This window comes from Lepidothrix coronata, unplaced genomic scaffold, assembly GCF_001604755.1.
Source record: "Lepidothrix coronata isolate B3197 unplaced genomic scaffold, Lepidothrix_coronata-1.0 Scaffold15, whole genome shotgun sequence".
In the NCBI taxonomy this organism is placed as follows: domain Eukaryota; kingdom Metazoa; phylum Chordata; class Aves; order Passeriformes; family Pipridae; genus Lepidothrix; species Lepidothrix coronata.
The window spans coordinates 442,002-464,114 of record NW_016690195.1 but is presented as its reverse complement, the minus strand read 5'-3'; the positions used below and the strand labels follow the sequence as shown (position 1 = coordinate 464,114).

The window sequence follows — 22,113 nt, the reverse complement described above, 5'->3', positions numbered from 1 at the left end:
AAGGGTTAATGACCTTTCCCAAATCTTCGCTCGCGAAGACTGGCCATTAATAAATTAATAAATCCTCCACACAGCTCCTTGAATAAATAGCTGTATAAGCCTTAATCAAAATGGAGTTTGTAGATATAATTTTGGATATTAGATGTAATTTAAATAAAAATCTCCACTAAGAAACTCATCTGGATTAGAATTTAAAGGAAAAGTGAGTTGCTCTTAAGTTATTGTTTTATAAGTATGTGCTCTGGTCCATTCCCAGCTCTGACAACATTCACTGAATATCTTCCTGATTAGATTGCCAAAACCAATGAAACTCCATACCCAAGTATGTCAGATATATATTATTTGTGGACTGTCACACCCAGAAACAAAGCATCTTACGCAGCATAAATTTCTCCTAAAGTTTTCCAAGTCTTCTTGGAATAAGCAGGTTTTAATGAACAAAAGTATTCATATTGCAGTGCAGAACACGTATTTCCAGCCAAAGATTTTTCTCAAAGTATGCAAGTCAGGCTGTACAACTCAAAACTTTTGGCAACCAAAACAGAATTCAGCACATACTAATTATTTCTTTTAAATACAAATAAATTTAGAATACATTTTCCCTAGTACATAAGATCTCCTTAATCATTGTACCAACACATTTCCATGAATTTAAAAATAGAAATCTCAGTCCTCCTACCCCTTTTCCTGAGACTAAGTAAAGAAATAACCTCATTCACTCAGATGACTGATTGGTTGGGACAAGGAGGATGCCAGCAGAAGGGAAAGCTAAAATTCTAATAAATGGATATGAAGTATGATTTTTTTTTTCCTTGGGAGAATTCACTTCATCAACTATATTCATTTCTTCTGGCCGTTGTCTCCTACCTGTCCACTGGCAGACATGCAACTGCAGAGATTTTGAAGAGTACACTCATGTAGAGCATTAAAGTTAAGGTACTAACAGCAGATCTCAACTCTCTATTCCGCAGAAAACTACTGCAGTCAGCTGAGCAATGGGATGGGAGCTTAGTACACAGGCTGCTGCTATTTGATATTTGCTGAATCTTTGAAAAGCTGCTTAATTTCCAGAACAAGAAAGAGAGAAAGAAAAAAAAGTATACAGATCAGCGTGAGTCACGGATCTGGCCTATTGCGTCCTTTAGCAAACTAAGCTTAAGCCAGTGTTTACTAGCATCATGAATATTTGGGCATCCACAAAGACTACGAAATCCAAGAGAATCCCCAGGCAAAGCAATGACTTCATCCAGGAGCAGAATTTGCATGCTTGGACTGGGGACTTGGGTTTCTCTTTCTTGATGGGTCCCGTATGTGAACCCTCACAGAGATGGCTGCTCTGGGCTGTTTACGACCATGGACATAAATTTCTCTACATGAGGAAATGTAAACGCCAAACTACTCCCCAGTGTAGTTATATACTGTTTGTTCTGTAATCTGTTTCAAGGGGACAAAACCACGTATGTCATGTCTGTCTTCTAAAAAATTTGTTTATTTTTTTCTGGAGAAACAGTATTTACAGACGCACATGGCGCTGTATTTCTATGTCAAAGAAAGTAAGATCAAAGAAAGTTACCCTTCTCTGGAACAGAAGGTCAGTGAAAGCCTTATTTCCTGAGCAATTTATTTCTACAGGCTTGGACCAACTTTGAGAATATCTCCTACAACAACTTTGTCAGAAGGGGGCCCATCATACAAGAAAAGAGTACCTACTGACTGTAAAGTTTTCATCCTGTGTTTTTAGATTGCATAGGCTCATAAAATTCAAGAACAATAAGCAGGCTCAATACCTTAAAAACAACTAAACAAGATTTACCAGTATTGGGTATGTATCTTCAGTAGAAAACAGAAGTACCAGGTTTGTTGGTTCCTCAAAATGACTTTTTGTCCTACCAGAACTCTCCTCTGCCAAGTTCACCTTCATCTACCTGTTCATCATTTATGAACTAATCTCACCTAAGCACCACATCAATACAATCTTGGTCCTATTACTGTAGAAATACGTGGTGAGGAAGAAAGAATATGTAGACTTGTTTCATTCACATGTTGTTGGTGCCTGAGTCTATGTTGTCTTAACAGTTCACCTCACAATTCTCTGAGGTTGTTGAAAAGCAGGAAGAGAACAGAACTGCAGGAGTTTCACAGCCACTCACAGGGACTGCTTGAGGAAGGACTTAGAAGCATTTTGGCAGAGAACTCAGGAAGCCGTGATTGTTGTCTCTTTTTTAACCATTAAGGCAGTAAGACAGGTGGCTTGTCTTCTGACCTGGGCACCAACCCCACACCAATTCTAGAAGGTTAAATTCTGTCAGATGAGCTTATAGCAGACTTTGAGTAGTCCCTCTGTGGTTTTGCTTGTGAGTGAGAGGTTCAGGACAGAACAGCACCTGGCACATTCAGTTTCTCTGGAGTTACTTTAACGCATAAATACCGATAAGGAGAAATGTTTCTCTGAATACTTCTCTCTCCCATTTTCTTTCAACACATAAATTAGAAATGAGGTAAGAATACTGGGTAGGAAAAGCAACCCTCTGTATGTCACCTTGAACTGGGAGAGCAGTTACTTAAAATTTGTAATTGAAATAAATGTGTCTCATATGGGTAGCACTGCATGGATTACATCAAAACTAAAGAGGAAAAAAATCTCTTTAGAAACACATATTGAGAAACTCCGACCTCTGGCTGCTTTTCTCCAGGACCTGCCCTTGCAGAGTCAGCACTCCCCAGCCCAAACCAGTCAGGGGAGTTGGAGAAGGCACGTTCACCATGTGTGCAAGCACTCAGCAGTGGAACAGCAGAGCAGGCACACAGTTAAAGCATCACAAATATAAATAAGGATGGCAGCAAGAAACTGTATGGGTATCTCAATACAGCTCTTCATTCAAAAATGTGCTCTTGGCCCACAAAATGACCCTGTTTGTGGTTGAGCCAAAGAGCCACACGGGTCACAGTCTTGTGACCTGCACAGCACTTCCTTCCTCTTCGCAAAACTGTGGCCTGCCCACCTGCTGACTCACTTTGTTGACCACCACAAAGATTTCCATAATTTGGTACTCTGCAGGCCACAGTGCGGGAATCTGGCTGTAGCACGCAGCTAAACAATTCTTCCTGCATTTAATTTCAAACAAATGGGAAAAGGAGGACAGACAATCCACACCACTTCAAAAAGGGACTGCAGTAAGCCAGATGGTGCAGATTACATCTTGGGGAAGGCTGCTAGTTTATGATGATAGGATGTGAGGGGAAGTGGGCTAGAAATTCGGCAGCCCCCACCAAAGCAATGCAGTGCAATACCTGCTGTGTGGGTAGTGTTTCAGTGATACAGGTTGTACCTCCAGGTCCAAGACTGAAACAGGCAGTCACATCACAGTATCTTGAATTCACATTTGCTTTGGATTTGTAAATTTGTGATAGGTATGTTACCTATGGAGTGGTTTTATTTAGCACAGTTAAATATTTTATGTTATTCATTATGCATGTGAAAAAGTTATGCAGAATTATTTCATTCCGTTGCTCACAGTTTGAGTCAATTTTGCTATCTATGCTACCATTTTTCCTTTTTATTCTTTTCAAAAAGCATTAAAACAGTGTTAAAAATGGGGGAAAAAAGCTAGTTACTTTCAGATACCTTTTCCAAGGTTCAAAGAAGATTGTGATAAACATTTTTTATTTATCACTTCTTAAAGTATTGATCTTATGTACTGATACACACCTCCAATCAATTCTAATTTCAACTGCAGTCCAAAATCATTAAAGATACATGTTTGCTACACCTGTGCTGGAAATAATTTTATTTTCTTCTAGAGGCAAAGGTTTAATTAAATGTGAGACACTGCAGAGAAAATTAAGAGAGTTCTGAAAAAATGGAAGTTCTTCACAGGACTGTCTAGAGAACCTTAGACAAACTGAGGCTTCTTAATTACTAATTCAGTAGGTCAGCTTAAGAGCAATTGCACAACATTATGCTAATTGTTTCAGATAAATAATTTCTGTGGATTATGATTTGATAGAGATTATATCTGTAGGTGGTTTATCAAGGAAGAAGGGGACAAAGATATCTCTTATTCTACACCAGAAGAGATGGATGGTTTGAGTTACATGATGGGAAAGACACCACATTATCTGAGTCACTACAGTCAAACCCCAGGTCAGTGTTGCATCCATAAAGCAGCATGATATATTTATTGAACACAGTGCAAATAATCCTTTGATCTCAGGTTCTGCTTGTTTCAACAGCCCAGTTTTAAATTGGTATTAACAATTATGATTCAAATTACACTCAAATATGTGCATTCAGATAAGGGAAAAGAAAAAAAAATCACTTCCCTGCTTCAAAGATTCAACAATAGATTTTAAAGTGCTCAGAGAAGCAAAATGAAGTTATTGAAAATATGCTAGTGTCTTTTTGTACCACCCCGAGAGAAGAAATCTTTATCTATTCCTAAAAGATATACATTTAAATGAAAATGCAATTATAGACAAAGAAGATTTGTTCAAACTACTATAACTGTACTTACAGCAATTCATACAGTTTCAATGTCACTAGATTTTAACAGCTAAAATTACTGCAAGCTAGCTGCTCGTTCTTCAACTTCTTAGTGGCTTTCAGACATCATCTTAATTAAATGCCTTAAGTGATTCTGTTAAGCAGGGGAAGGTTTGGTTGGAATTTTTTGTTATTTTTCCTTTAAACATACACAGCCTTTCCCAATTAGGGAAAAATTTCCTATTAGAAAACAAAAAGGAAAGGTCTTTGTGCTTTTAACACAAACTTGGATTCCTATACCCTTTACCAAAATTGAATTTAACAGCAAGTGATTTAATTTGACAGACATGCAAATTCTGTATTTCCCCAACTATATATTACTGTTTGGATCTTAAATAACTTACATTTGTGCTTTGTGATGCTGCAGAATCCTATGCTGAAAGGTCACTAGACGAGCTTTAAATTGGCTACATAGATAATTAGAAAACAAAGATATCTCTTTAGTGCAGAGGCTTTTGAAACAAACAGCAGCAACTACAGCATGGTGAATGACTAGATGCTTGAGAAAGCATTTGCACTCATGGAAGATTGTCTAGATGCCTCCACTCATCTCTGTACAAACAGGTTCTTTCAAGAGTGACTCTTCAACTCCCAAGTTGTGAATATGCCCAAAATATGTTTTCCCAAAGGGCAGGACAGCTCTTCCAAGGAAGAGCTGCATATAATCTCATGGGACAATTTGTACCATGCCTCTTAAATCCTAAGTACTTCACAACTGCTTTCAGAGAAGAGGGGCAAGGATCTTGTATGAGGCACTTTTTCAGTGGCACATTGAACACTAGATTTCTGCTTCCCAAAGAAAAGCAGATCACATTTCACCCTGATAAGTATGAACAGTTCCTATGAATTTGCCAAGACTATTCTGAATTGCTGTTTTCTTCTTCTGAGTACTTAGTACTTGTATCTTTCTGACTCTGGCAGCACCTGTAATCACTTGCCCTCACCCTAGTCTTGTCACTACCAGATTCAGAAGGTCACACTGAAGTATGACTCTGAACATCCCCCAAGTTCTTCTTAATTCACAGAAAAACCTGCTACAGATTAAAGAAAATTGAAGTAATTTGAGTCTTAGCCATTGCTGACTTATAGCGAGGAGTAATCTCAAGCGTTCTGAAAGGCTTGCTGGGTATTTTGCAGGAGCAGCGAGGGCTGTTATGTTGATCTTTAACAGGACATTGTGTGCATAACAAAGTCCACAGATAAAAGAATATAAAGTTAATGTATTTTCATGTAATCTACAATATTATCCTTACCAATTGTGTTGAAATTTAACCAATCTATCAAAGCCAGTTTATTTATATATCCTTATACTTAGTTGTATCTCTCTCCTGAAACTCAGCATAGGCAATTTAAAATTAAAGTGCTAAATTAATCGATGAAAAAGTAAATGGACCATACTTAGCGGATAAGGGTGCAATCCAATTATTTTGTTGAACTTATTTGAAGGTTGGAAACTCTAATGAATGAGAAAAAAACATCAGACTTGGGCTTGCTATAAATAGGCTTATTAACTATAGCCTATTTATATGCACAGCTGCAGTCTTCTAGAAGGACTCACAGAACAACTTGTGGAACGTGTTAAGAGACAGTCAAATAAAGTATCATCTGAACATTAATTCCAGCTAAGTGAACAGATCCCTGGAGCACTTAACATGTAAACTAAGGTCAGTGGACTTCTGGCAGAAGTGGAGAACATAAATCCAAGACTTCAGATTTACAATGCCAAGGAACAAAGTCATACAAGCAGAACAGACCACAAGCTGTAGTACTGGTTTCTAAGATAAGACAGAGAGGAACAGTTAAAGATACAGTTTTTCCTTTCCTTAACAAAGGATCATGTGACCTCAGGTCCTCTTCCTAATTATTTGAAAGGGGAAAGGAGAGGATGAAGGACATTGCTTTTCAGATCTCAGTAATCGCTCACTTGGCAAGAAACTGGATCACAGAGATTTCCTATTTGGAATGGTAGAATATGCTCTACTCTGCCAAGCAGAATGCCACAGAAGGCGGTGTCCTAAAACTGTCTCATATATATATATATATATATATACACACACACATATATACACATATATATACACACACACACATATATATACACATACATATGTCTTGTAGCAATAAATTTCATTACAGTGAAAGAATATTATTTCATGAAGTACCTTCTCCAACAAGCAAGATATTAAACTTGTCACACGAAGAGGATGAGAAAAATCTTTGTCCAGTTGACATTACTGAAAGTAAAAACTAAGCACAATGATCATTACTCCAGGTATACAATTAAAAAAATAAAGCCCAGAATTACAGAAGTACTGACACAGCATTAATATCCTTCCCTGGTGAGTGAAAATATTTAAAATACAGGGAGAATTCTACTTCTATTTGGTTATATGCACTCAGTGAAAAAAAAACCCCACTGATTTTATGCAATTTATAAAGCAATATGGTTTACAGACTATTTCATCTTACATCATGATATTATTCCATTCATCCTCTATCTAATAATGTCTGATTAAATGAAATGGAACACCAGGGTGTTTTTTCTCTGTAATTTATACCAGGACATTGTACACTGTTCTTGAGACTAATATTTCACAATGATGGTTGTAAATTCAAACACTGTGATAGAAATCAGATGTCAAGCAATTACGTAACTATCAGACGAATACACATTTTAGTTTATTTTTGTTCAAATTTGTAAAACAGTCTATGGGATAAATGACAGAATAAAAACTAAAGTGAAAAGCAAATGCAGACTGCGAGGAACATGCTTTTCAGCATGTATAAAGAAGCAAATCTACAGCACCTGTAGTACAAAATACATTTTCTGTTAAAGACCCTCTAACATGTCCTTTTCTTTCCTTTGCAACTTTGGCAAAGAAGAAATGGGATCTCAGTGCTAAACACATAAATCAGTTTACATTCGTGACAAATACTATTGAAAAGAGTCAACCATGTAAATCAGGATTTTGTCCAAAATTCCCTTACCTATGACAATGAATTAAAATTATATTTGTGCACAATGAAATTTTAGATAACTTACATATTACATCATGACATATTGTTGGTATAAGTACTCATAATAAATGAAAAACTCATATGAACAAAACTCGTTCTTTAATGTAATTAAGATTTATGACTGCCAGACCTTTAACATTTTATTAACAATCATTTTGGACGTATTTTACTGGTATTATGTGTTTTACAGTGTATTTTTCTTTGCCAAACGATAATAAATAGTTTTGCATCATTGCAACTACATTTACAATGAAGCTAGAGTAGCAAAGTTCAAGGCCTTTAACGTCTCAGAAGCCTGGGCAACTCCTTCTAGACAATGACATTGTATAAACTATATAAAAACAGCACTTAAAAAAAAAAAGACAAATTATATCAACATTTTTAAGCATGTACTTTGTTAGTAAAGCAAGGTCTGGAGAGTAATTTTCTTAAAGACCACACCAACTGTGGTCAGCTTATTGTTTTCACCATCTCTCCCCATTCCCAGTTCTCACAAAGCAGCAAAGCAATGCATAAAACCCTACAAGTCTAACCACAATTCTGAAGTTGGTTCCGTGTTTCATGGTCTCTCTCCCCACCAAAACTATGAACTCTGCTACATCCTTGAGCAACCATCTCTCTCAGTTGCTGCAATCACGCATTTCTTAGAGTAACACCTCCCCTGTCAGTATCTCAGTGTGATTAAGCAGACCAAGTTCTTTCCCCCTTTCAGCTCAGTCCCAACCTGACCATTTTACATTTCACTGCTTTTAGCATTTCCCTTTCACTTCATTAACCTTATTACCTCTGTCCACTACCTAAAATCTTACTGTCAGATCTTCCTCCACACTGGTCCTGTCTGTGGGAATCTATGAATCTGTGTCAAACATCCCTCTACATCCAACCCACATGCTCTTAGACAAGCAGTTTTCTGTTGGGATCCAAAACTCCGCTATCAGCAGAAAAGGAACTGATAGGATTACGTAGCAGGCCATGGACAGCAGGAGCTGGGAGAAACTCCTTACTCTGAGGAGCCTCATTACAAGACTTGTTAATATTTAGCTATGTTTGACTGTCCTGCCTCCTTCAGCAAGATATGAAAAGACTTTGTGGTGATGTTGTCGGATGATGTAGAAACCCTTTCATTCTCTCCACGCCATGTAGTCCTCGCTATGAAAAAATATTAATGACCTTGTGTAATTGCAATAGAGAATTGTGTAACCCTTTAGTTAGCATAATCCGTCCCTCAGTTAGCATAACCTGTCCTCTTCATTAACATGTCTTGCCTCCAAGACCCTTATATTGCATGTCGCGTGTTCAATAAATATTCCAGCTTCTATCCCTGACCTGGGATCACTTAGTTTTTGACCTCCACGGTTTTCCATTAAATTTGCATAGAAAATATGCATTTTTTTAGCACAGTATTCATCAAAAGACAAGAACTATCTTGGTAGTCCTCCTTCTGTTGCACTAAGTTAAGCATACAGTCTTCACCTAACAAATACAAACATACAACAACAGGTATTTGACTATCCCTGTAGTGAATAGCTGTTTTTAGACTAATCCTTGACACTTGGCACTAGTGTTTCTGGCACCTACTTATTCATAATGATAAGTAAAATATAGTTTCTTTTCTCCTTCCTCCTCAATACTGTGGTGTTTCTTACTTCATGCCGCAGACAAGTATCATCTGCCAAACCCATGACTACTCTTTAGATACTCTTGCATATCAGAATGCAAGAAAGATGCAGTGTAATTTTAGAAGATAACATTTTCAATGTGAAGAAAAAAAGCTTTTATAATCGTTTTGTAAATCCTATGTGTATTTGTAAATTATTACTGAAATACAACTCCACAGTAATTCTTTAAACTGTTGTGTGGAGTTGAGACAAAGGAATGGGTGGAAAGAAAAAACATTATAGTGTATCTGTTTATAGTCACACCATCAAAAGGACTACAAAACTGCATGCTCTGAAGAATTTGCTAGCCAACAGAACAAGCACTCTAAATGTTGCCTTTTAATTTCTAGTCTCACAGTTTAGTTGGTTGCAGTTTAGGATCCAGAGGATTTAAAACCTAACCAAACACTCTGAAAAGCAGCGCACAGAGAGAGCAAAGGTCCAGCAAGTAGCTTTGGGCAGACACCAGCCTGGATTCAAAAAAAGAACGGGGCTGGGGAGGGCAGCCAGCTGTCGTGTATGTGGCGATATCTATGCCCAAGCTCAGGTGAAAAGCAGAAAGCCCACTGTCTGAACATCAGGAGAATAGAAATGGAATATGTATAACAGGGTGACAGCATCACTCAGTTCTTCCAAACCCCACTTTACTCTAGTGAGGAAAGCCACCTCGATTTCCCTATCCCTTGATGTTGTCACCCTAGTGCTGCAGTAACGTGGGACATCACCAGCTGCATGCCAGTGAACTGAGTCAAAGGTGCTGCTCCCTCTGGAGACCAGGCATTGGTGGTAACTAAAGCTAATACATTTTTCTCTCATACTGCAATGGTTCATATGTGTCCTCAGCTGGCAAGAGGAGAACCCTTTCAAAGAGTTGCTGGCTTGCCCACATCTAGTAGAGCATATCCCTTGGTTCTCCTCTGGCATCACCAAGCTGAGACACACAGCAGCTTCAGGTGTCTCCCAGATCAGCAGAGACTGGTACCACCTGACCCTCTCCCCACTCTCACCTGCCCATTTATAGATATGGTTTAGTCATTTTGAAAATATCTGAACTTCACAAAGGTCACACTATACTGGTGAAACCGAACGGATTCCTTCCAGAAAAATTATATCAAGAAAAAAATTTTTGAAAATATCTAAGTTGTTTTGGATCTTTCTTCCATATGTACACATTCACTTGTTCTACCAATATTTCAGACACACACCTCTAAGTAGTACTAAGTGTTTTCAAATGTTGCCCCTTAACAACCTCAACCCCATATATACAAATGACTTTTAAGTTGTAGCTATTGCATACCCAGATACCAAAGTGTCCAAAACACATGACTGAATTAGGGTGCAACAGTCAATTAGTCAGAAGCCAAACTATGGCCAAGTTCTCCCTACCAGAATTAAATGCTTTCAGTCAGCTCTTAGGTTTTAAGCAGGCAAATCAAGTTTTAAAATATTTGCCAAGCTTTACACCACAAAATCTAGCATGGACTTTAGTCTTAAAATTTGGTAGGCCCTCTGGTAGTTTAAATAAATAAACAAATAAATAAATAAAATTATCAAGTTACAAAGAGAAATTTTCCTTCATATCAGTTTTTTATTGACTGTTTTCATCATGCCAAGACCTCTGTTTAAGAACAAATGACAGCAATACTGCCACTCCCAGAAGGCATAGGATAAAAGATAACCCTGCCAATTAATAGCACAAAATCCTGTTACTAATAAAACAAACACATCCAGAAGGTACTACTTATTTCAGCAAACGTAGACACAAATATGTTAAAGAAAATACAACATTTCCTAACAATGCCAATGTTCCTTCTTCACCCTTTCTCTTGTTTCTTTTTCACCATTTCTCTTTCTACTTCTCCTTCCCTATCTGTCATGAAGTAATAGGCTGGCATTCTCAAAACTCTCAAAACCAAAACTCTCTAACAATCTCCTAATTCTTTTAAATACACTTAAATTCTAGCAGCAACAGGCATCAGCTCACAGTCCCAGGAGAGAGGTTCACAGATTGCACTTAGAAACCCTTCAACATATTGGAATGAATAGCAAAACAATCCACATGGAGAAAATGTGATAATGGAGCCATAACGTGATGGCATCAAGCTCTTAAAACATTTCTCCTCAAAGCTCTATTGTATGCATGATTTACTTTGAGCATAGGGATGTCTGGAAGCCACATCAAAGAGCTAATGGATAGACATTTTGTTAACATATGTAGAACTGATGCCAGGCCATAAAACAACATTGTACTGAGTATTACACATCTTCAGAAAAGTCTGGTTGTTTTGTGTTTGTCTTTTTTTTTTTTCCTAGGGTTGGGATGGGCTTTTTTGGTCTACAAATTATTTCTTCAGTTATGTGCATGAGTGCCTAACGGGCTCAGGAGCCTGGAAAATTTTTATGTTCTCTTGCTCCCTGGATCTTTGCCCAGTATCACAAAACCTGAGAGAGGGCTGATCTTTGAAACAGGGAAAGGAAGAAGAATGAAGAAGTAAATAAGCAGCTATTTCCTTTGCAGAACAGATCCTGTTACATCAATCACAGGTTGGTAAAGACCTTCACAAACTACTACCTTAGCATCTCTGTTTCTCAGGTCATCCCTAGGACTCATACTTTCAAAGGGCTGTCCAAACTTGGCTCTGGCTACAGTACATTCCTCAATGGTCTTTCATGCTTGTGGTGTTCAACAGAGTCACTTTTCAAATGGTACATACTGTATATATGGCATTCCATAAAAACAGGAGGCAAAAAGCTTTGTAGAGTGAATTCCTGGAACAGCTCTTCAGGATTCTGAAAAAGCCACTTATGAGTTCATCTGTTTCTGCTCTAAAGTATTTATGCTAGATCACAGAATAAAGAGCAACCATTCAACTGATGTACTTCGTAGGGCACTTAGGAAACAGTTTTTTATCACTTAGTAACTGTAGGATAAGTAAAACAGCACTGCACACCAAGAAATACACAGCATGGAAAGACACTGAAAGTCAGGATTATATAGAAGAGTCATATCTTTATCCACTTTGATACCTTAGGTACATTGAAGCTAGATTAACAACAAACAGCTGCTATTTATAGCATTTCCCCAGAGTTAGGAACAGTTGCTGCTGCACTTTAGGACCAATCATGTTACATCTGTATTGAAATAAGAAGACAAACATGTTTTACTGCCAGCTCTGCCTGAATTTCAAATGAAAACCACATTAGTTAACTTGTGAATTTCTCAGTCAGTCTCCAGTGTCAACTTACATAGTTTAAATAAAACATCTCACCAATGCACAATACAGTACAAAAAGATGCTAACAGCATGGTCCTAGGTGCAATAGCATGCTTCAAATACTCCTCCAAGACAAAAGCCAGGAATGGTCTGCAAAGGTCTCTAGCCTGCAATAGCCTGGACCTCAGCAAGTTCTGCCACCATACTTCTCATTTCACAAACTCTTTGGCTCAACTGTCAGTAGTCATATAAGCTTAAATATGTTAAGTCCAACAACCCACAGGTTTTCTAGTCTTGCTGCTGTCCTAAGCACTGTGAGAATGGGATCCCAAGTGCAGAAAGGCTGCAAGGGCATCAAGTCATAGCATGTTTAATCCCACTGCTTCCCATCTGTTTATAGGAAGAAATCATAGAATCATAGAATCAGCTGGGTTGGAAAGGATCTCCGAGATCATCAAGTCCAACCCTCGATCCAACACCGCTGTGGTTACTAGTCCATGGCACTAAGTGGTGGCACCAGTCTTACCTTGAAAACCTCCAGGGATGGAGAATCCACCACTTCCCTGGGCAGCCCTTTCCAATGCCTGATTACCCTCTCTGCAAAGAATTTCTTCCTAATATCTAACCCAAACCTCCCCTGCCAGAGCTTAAGACCATGCCCTCTTGTCTTGCTGATAGTTGCCTGGAAAAAGAGATCAACCCCCCACCTGGCTACAACCTCCTTTCAGGTAGTTGGAGAGAGTGATGAGGTCTCTCCTGAGCCTCCTCTTCTTCAAGGTAAACAATCCCAGCTCTCTCAGCCTCTCCTCGTAGGACTTGTGCTCGAGTCCCTTCACCACCCTCGTTGCTCTTCTCTGGACCTGCTCCAGCACCTCAATGTCCTTCCTGAACTGAGGGGCCCAGAACTGGACACAGTACTCCAGGTGTCGCCTCACCAGCACTGAGTACAGGGGAAGAATCATTTCCCTGGTCCTGCTGGCCCCACTGTTCCTGATCCAGGCCAGGATGCCATTGGCCTTCTTGGCCACGTGGGCACACTGCTGGCTCATGTTCAGCTTCCTGTCAATCCAAACTCCCAGGTCCCTTTCTACCTGGCTGTAGAGCAGATGGCTGATGTTGAATTCATTATCTTATAGGCACAGGTTCACCTCCTTTGGGCACCTACAGGTAATTGTGCCTCAGAAGCCACTAACTGAGGACCTCATGACTGATGAGGATGGTGGATGTCTGTGCTCAAAACATGCACAGTCATGCCTGCTCTGACATTAGCAAGGGTCTTGTCTGGGGAGAGCAGCCCTTTCCTAACTTAGAAGTAATAACAAAACGATAAACAGAAAAGAGACACTAGTGAGACACTGAACTTCACTGATAGCATGACAAAATCCATTTCCTTTTTCTGTTCAGAAGCTTTCTACACCATCTGAAAACTTGATACTGCAAAGTTGCAATTTGCAGTAGGTTTCACTGTACAATTTTCTTAGTTGAAGCATTTGCTTACTGCCTACTGGCTGGCCAAACAGAAAGCATAAAGCAGAAAGGAAACCTGAGGTATCAGTGGGTTAATTTTTCAAAAGTATTTGTGCATTCGGTACAGAGCTGCCTCAAAAAGCAACAGGACATCTGCACTCATGTCACATCATCGCCTCTGAAGATGAATGCATCCCTGAGAGCTTGATGCTTCACAAAGCAGTAATCACATTTCTTTTACTGCTTTAAGTTATTCAGAAACGTAAATGTGTTGAAGTTAAGCATCGGTGCCTAAAATAAGGAGTGCAGTTTTGACAATTCTGAGTAGCAATTTTGGTGATAGCAAACATTTCTTGCAGCAGCAATGACTTTCAGAACACAAAGTCTAAAATACAACAAACCTTTGGGAAAATATATCAGAAACATGTCAATTATTGTTTTTCTGTTTTCCTTACCCCCCCACGACCACCCCAATTGCTAAATGCAAGAATCCACATAAAACACTTGGAAAAATGATTGAAAAAGGACAAACTGAACTGAAAATGCTACAAAAGTGGTCAAATAAAGAAAAAAAAGGACAAAAACAAAAAAGAACCTCCAAAAACCTCTTAAACAGGGAAGAAAAAACAATAAATTGCTTTCTCCTCCAAAGGATTTGAGTAATAATATTCAACATTGCTTGTTACAGATAAAACTGTCAGACAAATATTATTTCAGTTCATGGTGATTATTTTTATTAAATATGCTAAAATCCCATGGGAGAAGTTAATGAATTATTTATAAATCAAGCAGCATATTAAATTCTGGTCAACATATAGATGAACACAAGCACATCTAAATGTGCAGTTACATCTCAAACTGAATCACTTTTCACCAGACTTCTTCAGTGTCCTACAGCGACCTGCATTTTCAATTAAGTTCCAGGATTTTAAGTTATAATTTGTGGCAATACCTCTGACCAGTTATGTTTCACAGGCTTCAACCTAATTTCAAACTGTTTTGCTTTAGACCTTTGTAAGAGCAATACCATCCACTGCTGATTTCTCACCCAGAGTTCAGAGATCCATATTTGCTTTTGTTTCAGTTTAAAAATTAAACTCAAATCTGGTCCGTGGAAATGTCACCTTTTTGTTCCCCTGGATTTGTACTGCATTTTGAAACACTTTGGCATAAAAGGCATTGTAAGAGTTTGGGTCTGTGGTGTATTTTATTGCCTAAATAGCTACATGGTTCCTATTCTTACTAGAGTAACACAGTGGAATGAGTGGTGTGAAGCACCCGTTGAGGCTCCAAGAGGAACTGAGTACTAAAAAACCTAAACATTCACTTGTTTTATTTTCCTGTTTCTTGGTTACATTTTGAAAGTGTGTCCACTACCACTTCCATTAACATCAGCAGGGGGCTTGTAAATAAGCCTTTACTCAGTGTTTCAAAAAGATTAGCTTCTTGGTGGAAGAAGCAAAGAGATCCCAATCCACTTCATTACTTAAAGAAACAGAGCAGGACAGCAAAGAGAAAATCAAGTACAGGCAAGCACCTTAACATATCTTTGAAGTCTACATCTGAATACTTTATAACCTGAACTGAAATGTCAAATTTTGGAATACACAAAACGTAATTCAGGAAAGATAGCCAATCAACTGGTTAGAAACATGGTTAAAAATGCAGATGACAAAATTAAATTAACTGCACCCTAATTTAGAAGCTGGAGCATTTAGCTTGGTAAATATGTGTTTCATGAAGCTAGACTCACAGGTGGTGGGATGTAAACCAATCAACTATGGGGGTAATTACTTTTTCCCTGCTCAAGCTTCTGAAACTGTACATTCATGCTAACACTGAGGATCTCTAGACACCACAAGCCAGAGCTACAGAACTACCATCTCCTAAAAGATAAAACCTTTCAAGAGCTATGCCTGGTTTAAAGGTAAGAGATAGTAATTCCATTGAAGCTATAAAACTAAAATGTTTTAAAAAAAATGTGGATCAGTAGGTACTCTAGCGGAAATTTCTAGTGCTGCTGTAACTGAGGTTACACCAGCATTTTCACAATAAACTATATTGCCAGAAAAGTCATTCCATGCTGGAAGCTGACATAGAAGACCTCATACCAGGTACAAATCCTTCAAGACCATGAATTTAGGTTGTATGATTTTTAGCTAAGAATTTGGAAGAAAAGAGAAAGCGAGAAGAAAAGTCTTATAAATGGAAACCAACAATGTAGGATTAACTAATGTTCAAACAGAACTGGTGGATACTTTTTGGTGCAGATGGTTTATTCCTCCAAACACACATACAACACCTGTTCAACGTAGCAACAAAACCTGTCACCTGAAAAAGACTGAGAAGCTGAGATGTCCAAAATGTAGAAGAGCAGGTTGATAAAAGTTACTTGTTGTAGTGATTTCTTAGAAAGGGCCGTTCTTTGGGTTCGTTTTTTTTGTATTTTTACAAAGAAAAAATAAGTTTCTTTTTGTATAGTCTCACTCACCTGCTCTGGGTACTTGCTTCCAACTATCTCTGCCACGGTGTTAAAAGATGGAGAGTCTGGATAGGTCTTAGCTCCCATCTTCAGGTGCACAACAATCTTAGTGCCCCGGAAAGCCATTCGTGACATCATTTCAGCATCTTCCACGGAGATGCAAGCAGTGGGGATTTGGGGTACATCAGGCTGGTAACTCTGCCCCCCCGTATGTGGGCTAATAAAAGAAAAATAAAAACACAGGGTTAACAACTTAGCTCTGCAATTGTTTTTATCACTACCATAGAATTATTAAAAAGAATACATTCACAACTATCCCCAGCAGACCCTCAAAAAGGGTATATGTACTATTTTTAATAAACCTTTTGATAAAATACATCAAGTGCTTTTACACTAATCAGAATATCTGGCTGTTACTATTATATATGTCTGCAAATCTATTCTGTGTCAGCTCTATTTAGGTCATTGTCATGCTTTGACATGCTCTGATACCACACTTTCTTCGCAGCTTTATCAGGAAGAAAAGCAATGAAAAGTCTGTAAGTGAACAGTTTACAAGAAGTACATTCTTTTTTTCCCCTGTGACAAGTAATGAAATGAAAATTCACTACTACATTTTAATGCTATTTTCCATATACTATATAACAGAATTGCAGAAGAGTTGAGGTTGGCAGAGACCTCTGGAGGTCATCTGGTCCAACCCCTCTGCTCAAGCAGGGCCACCCAGAGCCAGGTGGCCAGAATAATGTACAACATGAAAATCCTCACCTATGAGCCTTCTTAAAGTAGCAGACCCTTTTTTTTTTTTACATTTAAACAAAAAAAAAAATCCCAAACAAACAAAAAAACCCACCCATAAACCCCCCCCAAAATCTGGGTTATTTTTAGGTCTTCCAGACTGGAAAAAAAACCCCACCTAATTTCTGGAGGAGATGTGGTGAGGAGGAAGAGAGAAATCTACTTTGTAAAGTTATAGATTAGGTAAAATGGGACAGATTATTCAGTTCTATTTGTTTAGAAGAATAAATCCTTCTCAGCAATAATATAATCAATAATATAACTCACAGAGTAGATATGTATATTTATTTGACAAGAAAATACTAAAAACAGTTACAGAGGTCTTAGAGGAGCTGCTGCAGAATATAAATAGATCTGTTTATAGGTGGCAACAGCTCAGGAGATTATTTCTCCCAGTTGTTTACAGCTGAACCTCATACGAAGGCCGGTGCCTCTTCCACCAGCTTTGCAGGTTGGGTGACCCATAGCTCACCTCTGGAATAACAGTTACCCTGGTACTCAGAATGTCTTGTGCCACATAATCCTCCCTGAGTGGGATAAACTTATGTAGACTTATAAGTTCAGATCTCTTTTTTCTTTTTCTTTCCTTTTCCTTTGTCCTTGTAGGAAAAACAAAAAAAAAAAGAAGGCAATCCTCATCCTTACTTTTAAACTGTGATAATTTGCTGCATATGTTTAATATTTCTTTGAGTGTTTGAGGATATACCCAGCATGTTAACCAGGAGACTTTCCAAACAATGTAAAATAAACAACACCCTGGGGAAAAAAAAAAAAAAGAGAGATATGACAATTTCATGTATTAATGTTCAAAAAACCCCCTACGTTCAACAACTGAGCAGTAACTCTTTTTTTTCTGCTCATTATAAATGAATCCATTCACCTGTGTCTTCTGGCAAGATTATGTCCTAGTACTAACATAGTATGTACACTGAATTGCAGTAATTCAAGTTTTATCACTGATTTCACTGTCCTTGTTATTTCCCAGATGCTCAACAAAAGAAGCCCCTAAAACTGTATTTGTTTCTCCAATATAAGCAGCAACTACATTTCTTTCAGATGCTCAGTCCCAACTTTCCACCACAACTGTGAAGAAAGCTTCTGACAACCTGCTGAGATTCACACGTGCTTACACACCCCAAATGAACGAACACTTGCAGGTACAAAATCTACCCAGCTAGTCAAAAAATAAACCTGTAAGTCACCCGGTAGTGCAACTTTTATGTTCAAACTACTATTTTGCCAACCTTACAAAGGTCAACCCAACTACCAAAATTAAGATATATTGGCACAGGCAGGCAGATACCAGGACCTGAAGGGAATGGATGACTGTCCAAATGATTGCTACAAAAAGGGAAATGGACCCTAAGCATTACCAATACAAAGGCACAAAACAATAACACAGTACTGTATATTCCTAATGCTACAAGATAAACTCACATAGAAAACATTTGTGGCAGACACTAAAAATCCCGGGAAGCACCTGATTAAAGTTTACATACATGCAAAATATGCCATGTATTAAGTATAACATCTACATAATAAATTGCTTAATAAAGCATCAAAGAGTACATTAAAAAAAAAAAGTAAAGCAAATTAAGGCCCTTTTATGCAGAGATAACCAAGAACTAGAAAGGCTACTGACCATATGGCAAGACCTGAGCAAGAATTAACTAAATAAAATAGAAATTATTTGCAGACTCTGTGTGTAACAGATGGAGAGAAGCATTCCTGAGTTTGGCTCAAAATAGGGCAAAAAGGATGTAGTCCAGGAGAAAGATTTTTGTACTGGGGGCAAGGAAGATATTTTCCATTGAGTCTGAATAAACATGACTTTTTGACTATTACTTCTAAAGAAAAAGGATTTTACTTAAAAAAAAAATCTCTTATATTACCATTCCCTACCCCTTGAAAAGGAAAAGAAAAGCAAAGCATCACATAAAACCAGCTAGAGAGATCACAAAGCAACCCTTACTTGAAATCAGCATTCAACTTTACAACATTGGTACCTACAGGCAAGCAAGGTGCCCCTTCATTGTCATTTGGTCTTGACATTCTTGTTCAACAGCTGACAAGATTCAGATAAATAAAGTGGATGAATTTTGCTTTTGATAATCGCCTAGATTTCACATCTCAGAAAGGATTTAAGAGAAATATCATGGTATGAATAACATAGCAGAAGAAAGGCTCCAAAAGAAAAAAAAAGCATTTTCTCTGTTAGAGGTGCATGTCAAATGACTAGTAAGGAACAGATGAGGTTTCTATCCTACAGGCAAGTGTAAAGGAAGAATAAAAAAATCAAGAGACAGTTTCTCTTCTGAGTAAAACAATCAAATGTGGAGAAACTAAACAACGTGAATGAAAAGATGTGTTGCTGGTGTCAGGTCAGTTCTAAGTCTTATTACTGTGGTAGCTGACCTTGCATGCTTCTTTACTTTGTTCCTGCACTTCCAACCCTTATCTCTAAGATAAGCTAAAATGCCCAGGGAAAAATAATCCCTGTAAGAACTAGTGCTTCAAGCTAAACTGGATACTGTGATGGAAAATATATCTCAAATTGAAGCCTCATGCGAAGATAGCAATCTCCTAAAGAGAGAAGTAAGCATGACATTACGAGAACTCTAACATATCTAAAAGAAAAAAAAAAACAACCAAAACTTGATTATACAAAAGCTTACAAAGATCTACTTCAGCCATAATGTGTATGCACACCCCCCCAATGCACCATTCTTCACATCAACCTCAAAAAGCAATCTAGGGTTTGGAAATACAAAATGAATGTTATCTAAGTGTCTTTAGTTTACTCACTCAAATAAAACACATTGCAAGACTCTAATTACATATCTGACCACCTATTTTCTACAGGACCCACGCAATTTTCACTGTACGAACCACATGTAAACTAAGAGCTCATATTAGATCAGTTAGTTTGTTATTATTGACTTAAATCATAAAATACATTCATGAATGAAACCATGACTATAGTAATCACTAGCTGTAGCCATAGCAGGATCACAGCCTTAACTCTCTGTAATAGCCTCACATCTTCCTCATACTTTGCTTTTTGTTTTTATACTTATATATTCTACATATCGCAAAAAAATCCCCCCATATACAAACCTTTACACTTCAAAGTGAGTGAAGAAACATACTGTAGCAAAACAGAAGGGAAACTATACATTTTGCTTTCGTGCTCAGCTATGGAGAGTAGTTATTTGACTGCCTCACTTTTGTAACTTTCTCTGCATCAGAAGCAGCATGGCAAGGCCTGAACTCTAGTCAAGTAAATAAATCCCTTTTTCCAGCACCATAATGTCCTTACAAAACAAAACTTGTCCTTGTGTGCACTCAAACTGTGTATTCTCACCACTATCTGTATAGAGAGGCCGAACTGCAATTGCAATTAGTCAAACGTCAAAAGTATTGTTAATCTTTTCAGAAGAATTAGGTCTATACAAAATAAAATCAAGACTATTCCCTATTTACAGCCACTTGGCAAAATATAAAAGAAATAAATTCAGCCTAATTTTGTGCTTCTGTCATCATTTGTCCCAAGATTCTCTTGCTTCATTTGCTTCTTATATTGTCTTTTTAGGATTTGATTTGCTGGTTTACAGTAAGTTGAAATGATAACAAGACTGTTAAATTCGAAACCAAATAGAAATATGCACAGAAAACTTTAAGAAGCTAAGGAGTAAAAATACAATACAAATATGGAATGAATAATAAAGTAGTCTGGTACCAAAGTTAGAATATTTGGAATCTAGCCATACAGTCTCTTCCAGATTGCTTTGTACCAATCTTTAATTGATGTAGCATCTGCACAAGTTTAGTGAAGTGTAAGAGAGGCTCCAGAAACTACCAGCATTACCAAGGAAAATTCCCTTTGAAAAAGAGCACAAGATTACTCTGTTACCACATGGACTCCATTTACATTAATATTCAGAAAACCACATTTAATCAGTACTAGGCACCCATTAAAATTAGGCTTTACCAAGCAAGCATAATAGCTTTGCCATGATTACATATGTCCCAGGTTACAGAATGCAACTAACACGTATATGTTTGTATTCCATTATAATATTCAGTACCACAAGCACCAAGGGCATTCTATGGTAAGTGCAGATTTTTTTTAAAACAGCATGAATTAGATACGGGTTTTCAAACAAGAAGCAGAAAACAACTGTGAATGGTAAAATGATCAAATGAAGAAATTTGAATGAATTCCAATGAATTCCACCCCAGGACTATCCAACTGCTGGGAAAGTAGAAAAGTCCACACAAAGCTTTCCAAGGATCTATAGGAAATGGAAGTTTGCATCATCTGCTCTCCAACTGAAAAAGAAACTTGTTGAATCTTACAGACATGAGGATGACTCTCCAGCAGCTGACAACATCTTGAGGGAACTATTTAATTCATACACCTGTTTGGCCTCCTTCTGCTCAATATGAACCACCAAGCTCTGTCCTCCTGTATTTACATCCCTGCCTTGTGAGAATGCAGCTGCCTGCTGCATGCTACCATAGATATGTTAGCAGAGGGCTCCTGAAGGGAACACCAATGACAATCCTAATTGCCAGCAGCTGCAAGGCTTCTGGCTTCATGGGCTTTTTTTTTTATTTTCTTGTTGAACTCCTGGCTTCCCAGACTTGAGCCAGAGCCTTATTTATATCCTCACGGACACCCCTCTATCACCAGAGACTAGTGAGCACACAAGAAAAACTTTAAAAAACCTCACTGAGAACAGATGTTGTATTTTATACCTACAGGAAGGATATAAATAAATCCAAACAAACAAACAAAAAAAAATCAAAAACCAAAACAATAAACCCCTCCATTCTCTTTATTTGGAAAGCAGCGAATCAAAGATGCATCACAGGGCTAGCAATACAAAAAGCAAACTAAGTAACAGCTAGCTGTCTAGAATACTGACCT

The 22,113-nt window shown here is 37.9% G+C and overlaps 1 protein-coding gene across 2 annotated transcripts in view; it reads right to left on the bottom strand.

Moving 5' to 3' along the window:
• Positions 1 to 22,113, bottom strand: part of CPQ (carboxypeptidase Q) — a 162,683-nt gene that overhangs the window by 91,135 nt on the left and 49,435 nt on the right. For both annotated transcript variants that reach the window (XM_017806518.1, XM_017806519.1), the window contains exon 4: positions 16,392 to 16,599. In XM_017806518.1, the coding sequence (XP_017662007.1) occupies positions 16,392 to 16,599 (208 nt within the window). The remainder of the gene's footprint in view (positions 1 to 16,391; positions 16,600 to 22,113) is intronic.